Below are 15,588 nucleotides of genomic sequence, written 5' to 3'. Positions count from 1 at the left end.
AGAGAGAGCAAGCAGGGGGAGGGGCAGAGGGAGAGAATCTCAAGCAGTCTCCCCACCGAGTGTGGGGGCCCTACACAGAGCTCAGTTCCATGACCCTGAGATCATGACCTGAGCCAAAATCAAGAGTTGGAAGCTTAACTGACTGAGCCACCCAGGCGCCCCAAGGATTATTTCTTATTTAGAGATGGTGACATCCTCAGAAAGTATGTAGACTGAAATAAATCATTACTGAAATGGCATTGCGTGAAACTGCTCATTCCAGTGAAGTTGTGAAATCTTACTTTCATCAGGTGAATAAAATCCATATCTCTCCTTTAATAATGACCTAAAAAAAGAAAGAAAAAAAAAAAACCATAGGGGAAGATCTTCATGATACTGGATTTGGCAGTGCATTCTTGCATAGGACACCAAAAGCAATGGCAACAAAAGAAAAAAATAATTAAATTAAATTTATCAAAATATAAAAATTTTATGCATTAAAGGTCACTATCAAAAGAGTAAAAAAATACCCCACAGAATGAGAGAAAAGATTTGCAAATTTTATATGATAAGGGATTAATATCCAGAACACAGAAAGAACTAAAACTCAACCCCCCAAAAAAAAAATTTGGGCAAAGGACTTAAATTGACATTTCTCCAAAGAAGATATACAGGTGGCCAGTAAGCACATGAAAAGTTGTTTCCATTCTTAGTCATTAAGGAAATGTAGATCAAAACCACAGTGAGATACCACTTCACACCCATTAGGATTTTTTTTCTGAAAATGGGAAACAGTAACTGTTGTTACAAGGAGGTGGAGAAATGGGGACTTGTGTGCATTGCTGGTGAGGACATAAAACAGTGCAACCGCTGTGGAGAACAGCCCGGCATTTCCTGTCATGGTTAAACATAGAATTACAATAAGGTCCAGCAATTTCACTCCTAGAAAGTGGGGACCCAAATAGATAGTTGTGCCCCGGTGTTCATAGCAGCATCATTCACAGCAGACAAAATGTGGAAAACAACAGATGAATAAACAAAATGTGGTGTATAGGTACAGTGCAGTATTATTCAGCCATAAAGATGAATTAAATTCTGACGTATGCAGTAACATGGGTGAACCTTGGAAACATGCTGCGTACGATAAGTCAGGCACAAAGGGACAAATACTGTATGATGCTGCGTACGATAAGTCAGGCACAAAGGGACAAATACTGTATGATTCCACATATATGAGGTACCTAGAAGAGGCAGATCCATGGAGATAGGAAGTAGAGAGGTTACCAGGACTAGGGGGGCAGGGGAAGGGGGGACTTATTATTTAATGGATATGGAATCTGTTTAGGATGACAACAAAGTTCTAGAAATAGTAGTGATGGTTACATAACACTGTGAAGGTACTTAATGCTATTGCATTATATACTTCAAAATGGTTAAAATGGTAAGTTTTATATGTATTTTTACTGTTACAAGAAAATTAAGATAAAAGTAAAACCCTCAGTAACAAAAATGTTTAAATAGGAATAAATCAAGCATTTTACAAAGAAAATTGAATGACATTAGAGAATTTCCAAATAAATGGAAGTATACTATGTTCACAAGATTTGGGTTTATCAATTGTCAGTTTTCCTCAAATTAACCTATACAGTCAGAGCCATTCTAATCAAAATGTCAACAGTTTTCCTGTAGTCATGAAACAAATTCTTTTAAATTTATATGGGAGATCAACGGGCTTGCAAATAGCAAAGTCAGTTTTTTTAAGACTTTAAAGATGAGAACACAGTGGAGATGGCTTATGTCCCCAGGCATCAGCTGTGACTACAGAGCCCCTGTAATTAATAGTATAGTATTGGCCTGGACAAGCAGATCACCACTGAGATGGAACAAAGAGGCCAGAAATAGACTCACATCTATAGGAAACTGAACACAGAAAAGACCTTAAAAAATCACTTGGTAAAGCTACATTAATCAGTAAATGGTGCTAGGACTATTTTCTGTAGGAACAACAGATTGCTATTTCCTACACCAAAGTATGTTTCAGATGGATTAAAGACATAGGTGTGAATAGGAGTACATTTTTTACTTCACATTATGTGAGGATTTCTTTTTAAACTAGACACGGGTGCACCTGGGTGGCTCAGTCATTAAGCATCTGCCTTTATCGCAGGTCATGATCCCAGGGTCCTGGGATTGAGCCCTGCATCGGGCTCCCTGCTCAGTGGGAAGCCTGCTTCTCCCTTTGCCAAGCCCCCTGCTGTGTTCCGCTCTCGTTGTGTCTCTCCCTGTCAAATAAATGAATAAAATCTTTAAAAAAAATAAACTACACACAAAGCATAAAAGAAAAGGGAAAACCTTTACTACATTAAAATTTCTAAGAACTTTGGTTATCACTAGATGCTCCTGTTTATAACAAAATGAAAAGACAAGCAGGTGCCTGGCTGGCTGGCTGTGGAACATGGGACTCTTAATCTAAGGGTGATGAGTTCAAGCCCTGTGTTGGCTATGACGTCTACTCTAAAAAAAAAAAAAAAAAAGGAAAAGACAAGTCACAGATTAAGACAATTGGTACAGATGTGGTAGATGAAATATAAAGACGTGGAAATTAAATAACTCTTGCCAGTTTAGAGGTCAGAATAGTGGTTTTTAAAAAAAGCAAACTCAGAATAGTAACCTCTGGTGGGAGGCAAGGTACGGACTTGGAGGGGCAGGAAAAGAGCTTTTCGTGTCCTACAGATGTCTTATAGCTCATTCTCAGGGGCAGATGTACAGATACACAGGCATAGAATTTCATTAAGTTGTATTCTTATGATTTGTATGTTGTATCATATTAAAGTTGAACCTTAATTAAAAAAAAATATATTAGTGGGCACCTGGGTCAGTCAGTTGGTTAAGTGTCTGACTCTGGATTTTTGGTGCAGGTCATGATCTCAGGGTCCTGGGATTGAGCCCCACATCAGATTCCCTGCTCAGTGGTAGTCTGCTGTCCCTCTCCCTCTGCCCCCCCCCCCACACTGGGGTGCTTTCTCTTTCTGAAATAAATCTTTAAAAAAAAAAAAATAGTTAACAGTAAACTAGATTTAATTAATATATATGTAGGGAGAATTTTACAGTCTCTTAAAATATCTATATTTTTTGTATCTTAACACCTGCTATAGTAAAAGATACACTTACCAAATTCTTTACTGGTAACCCAACAAATTTTTTAATAAATAATGTCACAAGAAATATTGACTACTTAGAAAAGAATGAGACACCCTCCTGACCCATCAATCAAAAAAAAAACCAAAAAACAAAAAACCTCTTTAACAATTTTATTTATTTATTTCTTGAGAGAGAAAGAGTAAGAGTAGGGGTAGGGAGCAGAGGGAGAGAATCCCAAGCAAGCTCCCTGCTGAGCGTAGAGCCCAACGCAGGGCTACATCTCACAATCCTGAGATCGTGGCCTAAGCCAAAATGAAGAGTCGGAAACTAGACTGAGCCATCCAGGCGCCCCACCCGAAAACTCTTAATAGTGAATAGGAAAGCAGTTCTCTCTAAAACTCTACTGAAACTACTGAACTCAGAAAAATGTATTGCCTGAAATGCATTTATTATTGAAGAAAGGCTAAAATAAAGGAACTTAGTTCTTAACCAGATATTAGAAAAAAAAATTTAAAAATCAAAAGAAATTTAAAAGTAGGAAACTACAATTCATGAGATGGATTTTTAAAATAATCTAAATTTGTTTCCTATGAAACAAAATTAATTCCTTACTAGCCTGATTAGAGACCAAAAATATAAGTGTCAGGAATGAGGAGGGAGCCAACTATAAATAAGGAAGAGACTGAAAAAAAATTAGACCTATAACCCTGTGGAAATTGGAAACAATTGATCTCCCCCTAAGGTTTTTTAAATAACCAGGAGACTTGGGGAGACCATTAAAAAGTTAGGAAACCCAGAACAGAACAAGGTATTTGATCATATAAAATTTAAAGATTTTAATCTAGAGAAATTTACCATATACTGTCAATAAATAAGTGGTATCTTGTGGGAAATATTTGCAACCCATATGACTAGTAAAGGATTAATAGCTACAGGAGGAACCCAACAGAAAAATTACCAAAGGATGTGAATAAGCCAATTACAGAAGATTCCAAACAGCCAAGCCAGTAAACACGTGAAAAGAGGTCCAGGCCCTCCTCTGGCACAAAATGCAAATTAACATAATAATAAGATAGCACTTTTTGCCATCAGAGTGACAAAAAATAAAAAGAGAGCACATAGCTGATCAAAATTCTGGAAAAACAGTACTCATACATTAAATGTAGAAATTTGAATTAAATGTTAGTGCCTTTTTTAAAGAAAACAATACAGTAATATCTATATGCCATTTAAAATGTTGTATTCTTGGGGCACCTAGGTGGCTCAGATGGTTAAGGCCTCTGATGGTTAAGGCTCGGGTCATGATCTCAGGGTCCTGGGATTGAGCCCCGCATTGGGCTCTCTGCTCAGCGGGGAGCCTGCTTCCTCCTCTCTCTCTCTGCCTGCCTCTCTGCCTACCTGTGATCTGTCAAATAAATAAATAAAATCTTTGAAAAAAAAATGTATTCTTCAGGTTCAGAAGTTAGAAATAAAAACACGAGTAAGGGGGGTGCCTGGGTGGCTCAGTGGGTTAAAGCCTCTGCCTTCGGCTCAGGTCATGGTCCCAGTATCCTGGGATCGAGCCCCACATCGAGCTCTCTGCTCAGCAGGGAACCTGCCTCCTCCTCTCTCTCTCTCTGCCTGCCTCTCTGCCTACTTGCGATCTCTATCTGTCAAATAAATAAATAAAATCTTAAAAAAAAAAAAAAAACACTAGTAAGTTAGGATACTATATATATACAGACATGTTAATTGTAACATTATCTATAGGAAACAAAATAACCAAACTGGAAACATACTGAATGTTTATCAGTAAGAGAATGATTGAGTAAATTTTCCTATATGCATATGTGGACTGTTAAGCAGCCTTTAAAAATAGAGCTTTTTTTTTTTTTTTTTTTTTTTTTTTAACTAGAGCTGTTCTTGTGGCCTTTGGGGATTTTCATAATTTTCTGTTGAACTAGAAAAGCCAGATGCAGATTTGTGTATGGACTATAATCCTCTGGTAGAATAAACAACACCCTAAACCTTGATCCCATTTATGTCTGCATGTGTGGTCATGCTTCTGTGAATGTGAAAGATGTTGACCAGGCATTATTGTTAATTATCTTAGGAAAAAGAGTAAGCTTCCCCCTGAAAAAAAAAAGAGTATTTTTGTATGGTGTCTGTGTTGAAGCAGCATTGTTAAACAGCCCCATTTATATAAAATTGTTTGTGTGTATGGGATATCTAACTGCGTAAATCTAAATGAAAGTAGGACCACGAGCTTCTAGAACACCAGGGGGCACTGTTCACACCGCAGTCTTTGTAAATGGTGCTCCCTGGAATTGTATAACAGGATAGCCCTGCATGAGAGGATGGTCATTGAAGATTGGCATGCTTGTCCTATTACACAGGTGACAATCATATTTTTATGATTACATAAATAACGCAGATCTTTTCACAGTAGTGAATAGGAAATACATGTTTTCCCATAGTAGTACATTTTACCATTAGTGACAGCCAATGCTCTGAACCAAAAAGAACACCAGATCAGGATGTGGGAAACCTGAGTTTTGAATTTGGACTAAGTAGTCTGATCTTTTGAGTCTCACTTTACTCATCTGATAAATGGAAATCTTACTTACCTTACTACTACTCAGAACTGTTGAGTGATCAAATGAGATATAATGGGTATTTAAATATACAGATTCCCTGATCTTCTAGATAGTGAACCTTTTCACAAAGGATCTGTGACTAATTCTAACCGTGTCTTGCTCAGTAAACATGTGTTGAATGTTTGAATCCCTAAGGACTATGTAAAGTGACTGGATTTTTTTCAAGCTAAGATAATTATAAGCGCTTTGCAAATAAATATTACAGATACATCCTTGTAGCATTTTCCTGCTGCTTAGAAGTATAATGCTTGGTGACTATATCTTGGGGTTTTTGTTACCAGATCGATGAGGTCCTAAGACAGGAAGACAAAGCTGAAGCTATGTCTGGCCATATTGATCAGTTTCTGATAGCCACGTTCATGCAACTAAGACTCATCTACAGCACACATATGGCAGATGAGAAATTGGAGAAGGACGAGATCACCAAGCTATATAGCTGTATCGTCGGCAACATGATTTCGGTAAGGCCGCGCCTGTAGAATGTGAGCTTCCCTTCAGTGTCCCATCCTGCCTGGGTTCTAGAGCATGAGTCCGCGTAGTTCCAGTGAGCCCTGTGTCACCTGTGGGTTTTACTTAGTCTGCTGACTAGTTTCACCGGATGTTGGGTGATACTGCAGTTGGCCTTATTGTTGGGATACGTATTACCTAGAATTCCGCTTCTTGCTGTGTCTTCATCAGGCATGGTAGGCCCTGGCTGCATTTCACCAATAACTGCTCACCCTAAAAGTACTTCTGTAACAGGAAGGAAGGAGGCACTCTGGTGAATTTTGGCTATTTCTGGAGGTTGGAGGGAGTCTGGTGATTTTTTTTTTTTCCCCTAATACTCGAATTTTTTTAATACAGTAAAATAGTTTACTAGAACATGCCACCCATATTTGTCTTCCTTGCTGTATAACACTGGGTTTCGTACCTTTAACGGAAGTATGATTGGATAGCTGTTTCAGATCGAGAGCCTCGCCCGGGAGGCCTCCACCGGCGTCCTGAAAGACCTGATGCACGGCCTCATCACCTTAATGCTGGACTCTCGAATTGAAGATCTAGAGGAAGGACAGCAAGTGATCCGCTCTGTGAACCTCTTGGTGGTGAAGGTGCTGGAGAAGTCAGACCAGACCAACATCCTGAGGTATAACTGTAATCTCACCCCTAGAGCCTGGAACAGCCTCTCTTTGGTCTACCCATGGAAGCCAGTCACTAGACCAATTATAACTTTAGGTTTGCCTAGTTATGTTGATTTATTACTCTTCTCTTCCTCATGAACCAAAAGTATTTCAACCTGAGACAGCATTAAAATGAGTAACAACTCAGGAAGCCAGCCAGCAGAGTGAGTTTTCTAGAGAAGGACTGTAGTGTTTGTTGGTTACCTCCCTCTTTCATGTACATTTCAGGCACATTTCTCTCTCAGCTACCAGTGAACATGAAAAGTAGAGTGAGGAGCTTTACCATTTATCAGGTGGTAACTAAGGAAGCTTAAAGGGTTGACGTTTATTTTCTTCACAGCTGAATGCCAGGTAATCAGAGACAGTCCTGATTGACAGGCTCTCAATTTATTAGATGGAAACAGTTTCCACTTGGTCTTTCAGTTACTGATTTTAATAGTAAATGAATGTTTGAAACCTATTAATGCTAGCATGTTGGGATTTTTTTTTGCTCTAGTGCCCTCCTTGTTTTGCTCCAAGACAGCCTGCTAGCAACAGCCAGTTCTCCCAAATTCTCAGAGCTTGTTATGAAGGTAAAGTGGAAATAATTTGATCTCTTTTCTTTCAAAGATGCAATACTTTTAAAGTGTTGGGGAAAGGGGAGTTGAAAGTAAGACAGGGGCGCCTGGGTGGCTCAGTCATTGGGCGTCTGCCTTCAGATCGGGTCGTGATCCCATCCCAGCGTCCTGGGATCAAGCCCCGCATCGGGCTCCCTGCTCAGCAGAGAGCCTGCTTCTCCCTCTCGCTCTCCTCACCCTGCTTGTGTTCCCTCTCTCGCTGTCTTTGTCAAATAAACAAATAAAATCTTCAAAAAAAGAAAGAAAGACATAAAAAATTGACCAGGGCATACCTGGAAAACATACCTGGTCTCCAATTTTATACCCCAAGCTCAGGCCTGAACAGTTCTTTGGCCTCAAACAGTGAAAAGGGAGAGACCGTTTGTCTTAGAAACAAACGGCAGTGAGTTTGCTGAGACAAATTTTATACCTTCCAGGGAAACAGATATGTATAGCCCTGTAATATTTTGGTCTCTTCGATGGAAGACCCCAAATGAACCATTTCTGCACCATAAATCCTGTTACTACACTGTAACAGAGTTTGTTTCCTTGGGTTAGATTAGGTTAAGCTGTGTGAACTATTCTCCTCTCGGATCCCATGCCCAGTTCTCCACCTCTTCTCACTATTTAAGGTCCATCTCCAAGGAGTGGGAAGGAGATGTGGGGATGATGACATGGATAGCTCATCACACACTAACCATCTATCCACAGTGACCCCAGAGCCCAGAGCAGGCGGTGACAGGAATTATCTTCATTCTTCCGCCACTACTACTACTTTTTTCTTTTTTCAATAGTGTCTCTGGAGAATGGTTCGACTCTTGCCTGATACCATCAACAGCATTAATCTGGACCGAATTCTCCTGGACATACACATTTTCATGAAGGTCTTTCCCAAAGAGAAACTGAAGCAATGCAAAAGCGAATTTCCCATACGGACCCTAAAGACACTGCTCCACACTTTATGCAAATTGAAAGGACCCAAGGTAAGTGAGCACAGCAGCTGGCCCCTGAAGGAGCTTGAGGAGAATGTTCTGGATGTGGCATTGCCATCTGAACGGGCACGTCTCCCTCAGATCCTAGACCATCTAACGATGATTGACAACAAGAACGAGTCTGAGCTGGAGGCGCATCTCTGCCGGATGATGAAGCACAGCATGGACCAGACGGGGAGCAAGTCCGAGAAGGAGACAGAGAAGGGAGCGTCTCGAATAGTAAGCGGCCTGACCCCAAAGGCTGAGGGTGGCGATCTTGTCAGAGGCGTGAGTGCTGGAGCCCGCCTTGCTGAGGGTCGAGTGTGAAGGCGTGGGGACTGGCTCACTCTCTTGCTCCAGCACCCTGCTGTGAGCATTTCCACCTGGAAGTTTCCTTATATGAACGAAAGAGAACCGTGTGGTCGCCACACAACCACAGGTTGCCAGATAAACCCACGGCGAGCTCTACTTAGGAAGCAGTGGGCCAGGTCCTTCCTCATCAAGTTTAGCTGAAAACCTGCGACTGGAGGCATTCAGTGTCCCAGAAAGTAGGGGTTTTCTGTCGCACACACTGGTGCTTTTGTTATCCGCAGGAACATACCAGTTGTGAGAACTCTTCAGGTCTTATCCAGTCGTGGGCTCCTAATTAATAACTCAAGTGTAGCCAGTCCTTTGTGTCTTCCAATTGCAGGATGAAAAATCATCAAAGGCCAAAGTGAATGACTTCTTGGCTGAGATTTTTAAGAAGATCGGCTCTAAGGAGAACACTAAAGAGGTGAGAGGGGAAGGATGAGCCAAATGGGCATCTGCTTGATGGGGAAAGGCCACTGACTAACTGACTAACTTTTTCTTGGTAACCAGGGCCTGGCAGAGTTATACGAATATAAGAAGAAGTATTCAGATGCTGACATTGAACCATTTCTGAAAAATTCCTCCCAGTTCTTCCAGAGCTATGTCGAGAGAGGCCTCCGGGTGATTGAGATGGAGAGGGAGGGCAAAGGCCGTCTTCCCGCATCTACAGGTATGGTTTGTCCAGCGGCCGCAGGCGTGAGCTCAGAATAGCTCCAGCTCAGGAACTGGAGGTTTTGATTTGCTTTAATTTATATCTGTGCTCCTCAGTCCCTGATGGTCACCAGTGATGTTCACACTGCTGCAGCGGCCAACACGGTCACCTGACTTGACCCATCACCAGTGTTTAGCAGGGGCAGAGATCCCTGCCCTTGAAACCGTTTCTTCCCTGTACCTCCAGGTGTCCGTGCTCTCTTGGTCTCCTCGAGCCTGGCTTTCCTGGCCTCTTCCTTCTTGGCCTCTGATTCTTCCTCTCCCTGAACTCTTCATCTTGGCGTTCTCAAGGCTTCAGTCCGTACTGTCTCTTCCTTCTTACTCTCACTCCCTTAACTAACTCGAGTATTCTCATCGCTTGAGATTCCATTTACATGCCAGCGAGGCTCGGGGTTGTCTAGGGTCCAGCTCAAACCCTCCTGATCCCAACACATACATCCTACTTGATGCCTCCACGTGAGTCTCCAGTAGACATGGTCGACTCAGCGTGTCACATTCTCAGCTCCAGAGAGTCCTCCGAAACCTGCTCCGTTAACTTTCTTCTCCATCTCGGATGATGGCAGCTTGGTCCTTCTAGTTTGCTTAGACCCAAAGCCTTTGAGTCGTGCCCTCCCCTCTGTCGGAAGTCCTTTTGGTTCTGCCTGCAAACCCTGCGTGCGGAATTCTAACCCACTTCCCAGGACCTTCACTGCCCCTGCCCCGTGTGAGTGTGCTCACCTCTCACCTGGTGTCTGGCACTGTTCTCCCAGCTGACCTGCTTCCAGTGCTGCCTTCCCATCATCGTTTGCACACATAGTATCGGAACAGCACTTCTCATTCTCCAAAGGCTCTCCCTTTCTCAGTAAGAGCAGACAGCCTCAGAGATCTACAGGATCCGAAGTTGTAAGGCCCACTGTCAGCTCTAGAGCCACACATCTCTTCTACTCACACTGACTCCTGTTCCACCCCGGCCCCCACCAGCATCCCTGCTGTTCTGGAACGCACCAGACCCACACCTGCTGGGGGCCTTTGTCCCAGCTATTTCTGACATGTAGCTTGCTCTTGCCGGAGATAGCCTTGAAACTAGCTCACTCTCTCCCCTCAGATCTTTGTTCAGAAGCCACTGTCTGAGGGAGACCTTTCTTAAAATTCACAGCCTACCCCCCACCCTCGGATCGCATATGGTATGTCCATATGTAGCATGCCGTCCATACGTAGACATTCTGCTTGTCACACTTCAAGGAAAAGACTCTTAAGGTCTTGGAGAGGCATAATTTCAGGTGTTAAAAACAAAAATAATTGAAGAACCCAATTGAAGCTTCAGCCCAGCAAGATACACAAGTGAGAGGGAACGTGACTGGAACCTGAAAACCACAAAGGAAACATGGTTTTTTGGTTTTGGTTTTGTTTTTTAAGATTTTATTATTTGAGAGAGAGACCGTGAGAGAGAACATGAGAGGGGAGAAGGTCAGAGAGGGAAGTAGACTCCCCATTGTGCAGGGAACCTGATGCGGGACTCGATCCCAGGGCTCCGGGATCATGACCTGAGCCGAAGGCAGTCGCCCAACCAACTGAGCCACCCAAGCACCCAGGAAACATGGTTTTATAGGCAAACAAATCCAAGATTGTAAGAGTAGGAGGTTTGGGGAACTCACAGAAAAGAAAATGTGGAACAGATATGCGTGCTCTATTCTGCACAGTGAACAGGGGTCTTTCTTTTAAGGCTCTTGACAGCTGCTTTCTGTAACTGACACCTCCAGGGTCTTCTCTCTGGCTCTAGCTCCTGTAAACAGGAATTTGCACACACAGGCATTTTCACTGTGGAGGGAGTAAGGTTTCAGCCTGACATTGGGATGGATGAGCTTTCACTCCTGTCATTCGGCAGTGCCTGCTGATTGCCTCCCATGGGCCATGCAGCAGACGACAGAAACCTCTGCTAGAGTTTAAAGTCTACAAAGGCAGAGACAGACACAGAACAACTCGCCTAACGAATACTACACTGTATGGCAGGTCAGAGGTAGTAAGCGCACATAGCATGGTTTGCTTGATTGAGTGGGGCCCCCTTTTTTCACTTCCAAAGGCCTTTCTGGTGACAGCCAACATTACACTGGTACTCGGGGCCTACACAGCACACAGGCAGCCCGAGCGTGTGACCCCACTGATTACAGAGTGGCTCCGTGTGGACGGTGTTCGGACAGCGCCCCTCACTACTGGCTCTCACGTCCTTCCTCGGTCACTGGCCTCCGATCAGCACATTCTCCGCATGTTTACGTTAAGGATTCCTTTTTTTCCTATACAGTAACCTTTGGTGCTACTTTTCGACTTACCCTAAGACCTGCTCTTTTTGGCTTATATAAAGCGTTCTCTCTGATACCAAATTGGGTGTTTTAAATGCCTACATTTTGTGATTGTTCCTTCTCAGAAATTTAAGAACTGTGATACATAGATTTTTCTGGTTTTTCCCTCTCCTGCAAGAATATTGTTCTCCATGCTGAGGGTGACAGATGCGCCCATTCCTGTCCCCCTTTGGGGTGTGTGTTGGACATCTGTGTTTCCGCCTTTTCCCCCTGAACACACTGTCACCTCAAGCTCCCTGCGGTCTTCCCTGGTTTGAATAAGCACTCGCCCGTGCGTCACCTAGTCCAGACCTAGTCTAATTACGGCCGGCACTTCAAGGCCAGAGGTTCTTCAGCCGGGCACAGTAGCCTCGGGAGCAGCCTGGGCTTTTGGCTGGCCCAGGCCAGTGGCGGGATGATGGCTTGCAGCCCCCTCATGTCCCAGGATGCAGGCGGAGGGTCTAGCTTTTGCTCTGCTCTGCTCCGTTGTTTCTTGAAGTTCTCGCTCAGCTTGACTTGTACATTCCAGAGCCCGTTTATCACCAACTCCAGATGGGACTCTTGTGGATATCTCGGTCTTTACAGTGGTGTAAATTGTTCCAAATCGTTCCCTGTGGCAACAGATTAACTGGGGCGGTCTGGAAGTGGGACGTGTGTGCATTTGACGTCCTTTCCCCTTTCCTCTGCAGGCATCTCCCCGCAGACGGAGGTCACGTGTATGCCCGCTCCCACAAGCACGGTGTCCTCCATAGGCAACACAAACGGAGAGGAGGTGGGCCCGTCTGTCTACCTAGAAAGGCTCAAGATCCTCCGCCAGCGTTGTGGTCTGGACAATACAAAGGTGCGCTCCTTCCCTCCGCGTGGGGCAGGGCCTGGCCGCGCTTCCCGAGCTGCGGGCTGACCTGGGTCTCCTTCTCTCCGCAGCAAGATGAGCGGCCTCCGCTGACCTCCCTGCTCTCCAAACCAGCAGTCCCCCCTGTCGCCTCTTCCACAGACATGCTGCACAGCAAACTCTCTCAGCTCCGGGAGTCCCGGGAGCAGCACCAGCACTCGGACCTGGATTCTAACCAGACCCACTCTTCAGGAACCATGACCACGTCCTCGTCCTCCACAGCGAACATTGATGACTTGAAAAAGAGACTGGAGAGAATAAAGAGCAGTCGCAAGTGAAGCTGCCCCCGCCCCGCGCCCTGCAGCTCTAGGTCACTAAACTCGGCGTCCCCCTCGTGGCAGGGGCTCGGCGGGCCCGGCGCTCGGACTGGCAGGACGCGTCCCCGTGCGGGCCGGGAGGGGCGGCCGGGGCGCGGGCCTCTGTCCACACTCTGCTTCTCCGCCCGCGCCCTGCCTCTAGCCGACTGTCCATGTCGTAGTTTAGTGTACAGACTTGTAAACAGCCGCCCTCCTCTTGGCCCCGACTAGTCTCCATAGCCTTTGTCTTTTATTTTTAACTGCTCATTTGTAAAGTTGTCCTGATCTTTCCTAGCTTTTCACTCTTAGAAACTCTTTAATAGTTTTCCTTGGAGTTTGTGAGCTCTTCTCCCCGTAGCCCGGAAGGGTCACTGTATTCTGTATGAATGCATGGCATGATACAACTAATTTAAGAGTCTTTTATAAATAAAGTTTGCATTAACTAGAACAGTCTCCCAAGATGCTCCGTACCTGGGCAGCTTTTTTTCTGTCACGTGTCCTTGGGACCGGCTAGCCAGCCAGCCAGTGAAAGCGGAGAAGGTCCCCACCGAGGAGCAGCGCCTTGCTGGGGCGCACAGACTCGTGCTTCTCCTCCCTCGAAACAGGAGGCGGCTCCTGGGGGACGGAGCAGTCCCTTTGCTGCGCATTCTGAAGTTCTGGGCATGACTTCTCTTCCACCAGCACCGTGGCACCAGGGAGCTCTCGTGCTTTCTGCCACTTAGCATGCAAGCTGGGGCCCAGGACGGGCCGGCTGTAGTGCTTTCCACACGGGGACTGGCCTCAGGGCTCTGACTGAAGGAGGACGGGGTGCTCAGGGGCATCCCTCCTGGTTTTCGGGGTCTGAGGCTAGACCCATAGTTGCTTCCCACTCAGGCTGAATGAGGACTGGAAAGCGAGCAGAGACGTCCCCTCCAGAATAAATCTGCCAGGGTCTCCCTCCACAGTCAGAAAAGCTCGTTAGTACCGAGAAGCTCTGGATTCAGATGGCAGACTTCCTGGGTAGCCAGGAGGGTCAAGGAATTCTTCTAGGTTATCTTCTACCCAGCTGGAGCTCAAGAAATGGAAAGTAGACAGAAAGCCCGTGCTCTGTTGATTCTAGTCGAGGCTTTCAGGTGTCCCCTTCCCCTGTGCTGTCTGAAATCACACTTCCCTTGTAGCGGAACGCGCGAGTAGGCCTCCCTGGAAGGAAGACGGAGGGTTCGCTCGCTGCCGGACTAGGACGATGCACTTGGAAGGAGTGGCTGTGCTCAGGTCCGGAATTTGCAGGGCTCACAGCTGTGTTGGAGGGAAGCAGCCTTGAGAATTCGTGCCCTTGATTCAAAAGCAGAGCTGGGATGTTCTAAGTCTTAATCCCTTCCCCCGCTCTGGTGAAAGCTCTGGGCTGCCAAGGTCCTGCAAACTCACTGAACTCCCAGTTTTTACCCTGCTTCCTGGTTGGCCAGAACCAAATAACGAGAACAAGGAACTCAGTCCTAATTCTCTGTTCCTTGATGGACTGAAAAAGGGGAAGGGAAAACACAGGGGAGGGAAGTGGGTAAAAGTGCCTACCTTTGGTCCCTTCCCACTTCACACCATGAAGTTTTAAGATCGTAGCTGAAGATCCGAGGCCAAGCACGGTACATGGCGTCGTCCGTGCTCTTCCGCCACCTCACTTCCAAGCTCAGGAACAGGACTTGGACATGGTCCTCCAGACAATCGTCTAGTCGTCCACCTGCCATGCCACACCAGTCGAAAGTCAGCATGGTGCCAGTGGCGAGCTGCGGTGTCCAGCTCCTGAGTCACAGATGCCCCAGACGGAAGAGGCAGCAGGCCACGGGGCAGCTGGCAAGTCTGTGGCACTCCGTGGAAGGGCAGCGTGTGTCAGAGCCGCGCTCCAGCCTGGACCGGTGACTGCCAGCAGTGACGTTGGAGAACATGCTGCGACTGGGCAGCTGTAAAGGCCCATTTCTTAGAAAAGCCAGTTGCTCAAGTCTGTAACTACTGTGGGAGTGGAAATTCCAGGAAGCAACCACCACACTGACGAGCTCCTTGTAGGGCCGAGAGGAGGGGGTGGCGGAGGAACTCCGCCCGCACCAGGCAGGAGTGGGAATGAGAGCAGCAATGACTTCCAGACCACGTACTGGGCCCTGCGCTTTCTGCTAAGTGCCCGCTGCAAGTGACCTAATTTCATCCTCTCACCCATATTAGGTAAGAATGTCCTCGCACCTTCTACGGGAGGAAACAGACTCCTGGAAGTCTTTGACTCATCCACGGTTCTCCCCTTTAAGGCAGTAGCCAGGATATGAAGCCGGGCAGTCTGACTCTGGGACCCATACTCCTAACCGCCCTATCCCACAGTACTCCCAGATGAAGCCACTTAAAATACTTAGCCTTTGGGGGGCGTTAAATCTGATGTCATTTTAATTCGGAAGGATGTAGGGACTTACTAGGAAAGTCAGAGGTAAAGAGAAAGATGTGCCTCCTTACCCCTCCTTGCTCTGGTCTGTTCCCCCTGCCTCGTCTCTGTTCCTGGGTCGAGCACCTTACCGCCCTGACAGCAGAGC

The 15,588-nt window shown here is 45.7% G+C and overlaps 1 protein-coding gene across 3 annotated transcripts in view; it reads left to right on the top strand.

Moving 5' to 3' along the window:
• The window catches only part of CKAP5 (cytoskeleton associated protein 5), a 107,938-nt gene extending 94,440 nt beyond the window's left edge, over window positions 1-13,498 (top strand). For all 3 annotated transcript variants that reach the window (XM_047691644.1, XM_047691647.1, XM_047691645.1), the window contains exons 36-44: window positions 6,038-6,217; window positions 6,692-6,879; window positions 7,410-7,485; window positions 8,304-8,492; window positions 8,583-8,720; window positions 9,172-9,255; window positions 9,342-9,501; window positions 12,547-12,698; window positions 12,782-13,498. In XM_047691644.1, the coding sequence (XP_047547600.1) occupies window positions 6,038-6,217; window positions 6,692-6,879; window positions 7,410-7,485; window positions 8,304-8,492; window positions 8,583-8,720; window positions 9,172-9,255; window positions 9,342-9,501; window positions 12,547-12,698; window positions 12,782-13,027 (1,413 nt within the window). In that variant the 3' untranslated portion in view covers window positions 13,028-13,498. The remainder of the gene's footprint in view (window positions 1-6,037; window positions 6,218-6,691; window positions 6,880-7,409; window positions 7,486-8,303; window positions 8,493-8,582; window positions 8,721-9,171; window positions 9,256-9,341; window positions 9,502-12,546; window positions 12,699-12,781) is intronic.
• The last annotated feature ends 2,090 nt before the right edge of the window (window positions 13,499-15,588 follow it).

Source organism: Lutra lutra, chromosome 10 (genome assembly GCF_902655055.1).
Source record: "Lutra lutra chromosome 10, mLutLut1.2, whole genome shotgun sequence".
NCBI lineage: Eukaryota > Metazoa > Chordata > Mammalia > Carnivora > Mustelidae > Lutra > Lutra lutra.
The sequence above is the reverse complement of the archived record's forward strand: the minus strand, read 5'-3'. Positions and strand labels throughout refer to the sequence as shown.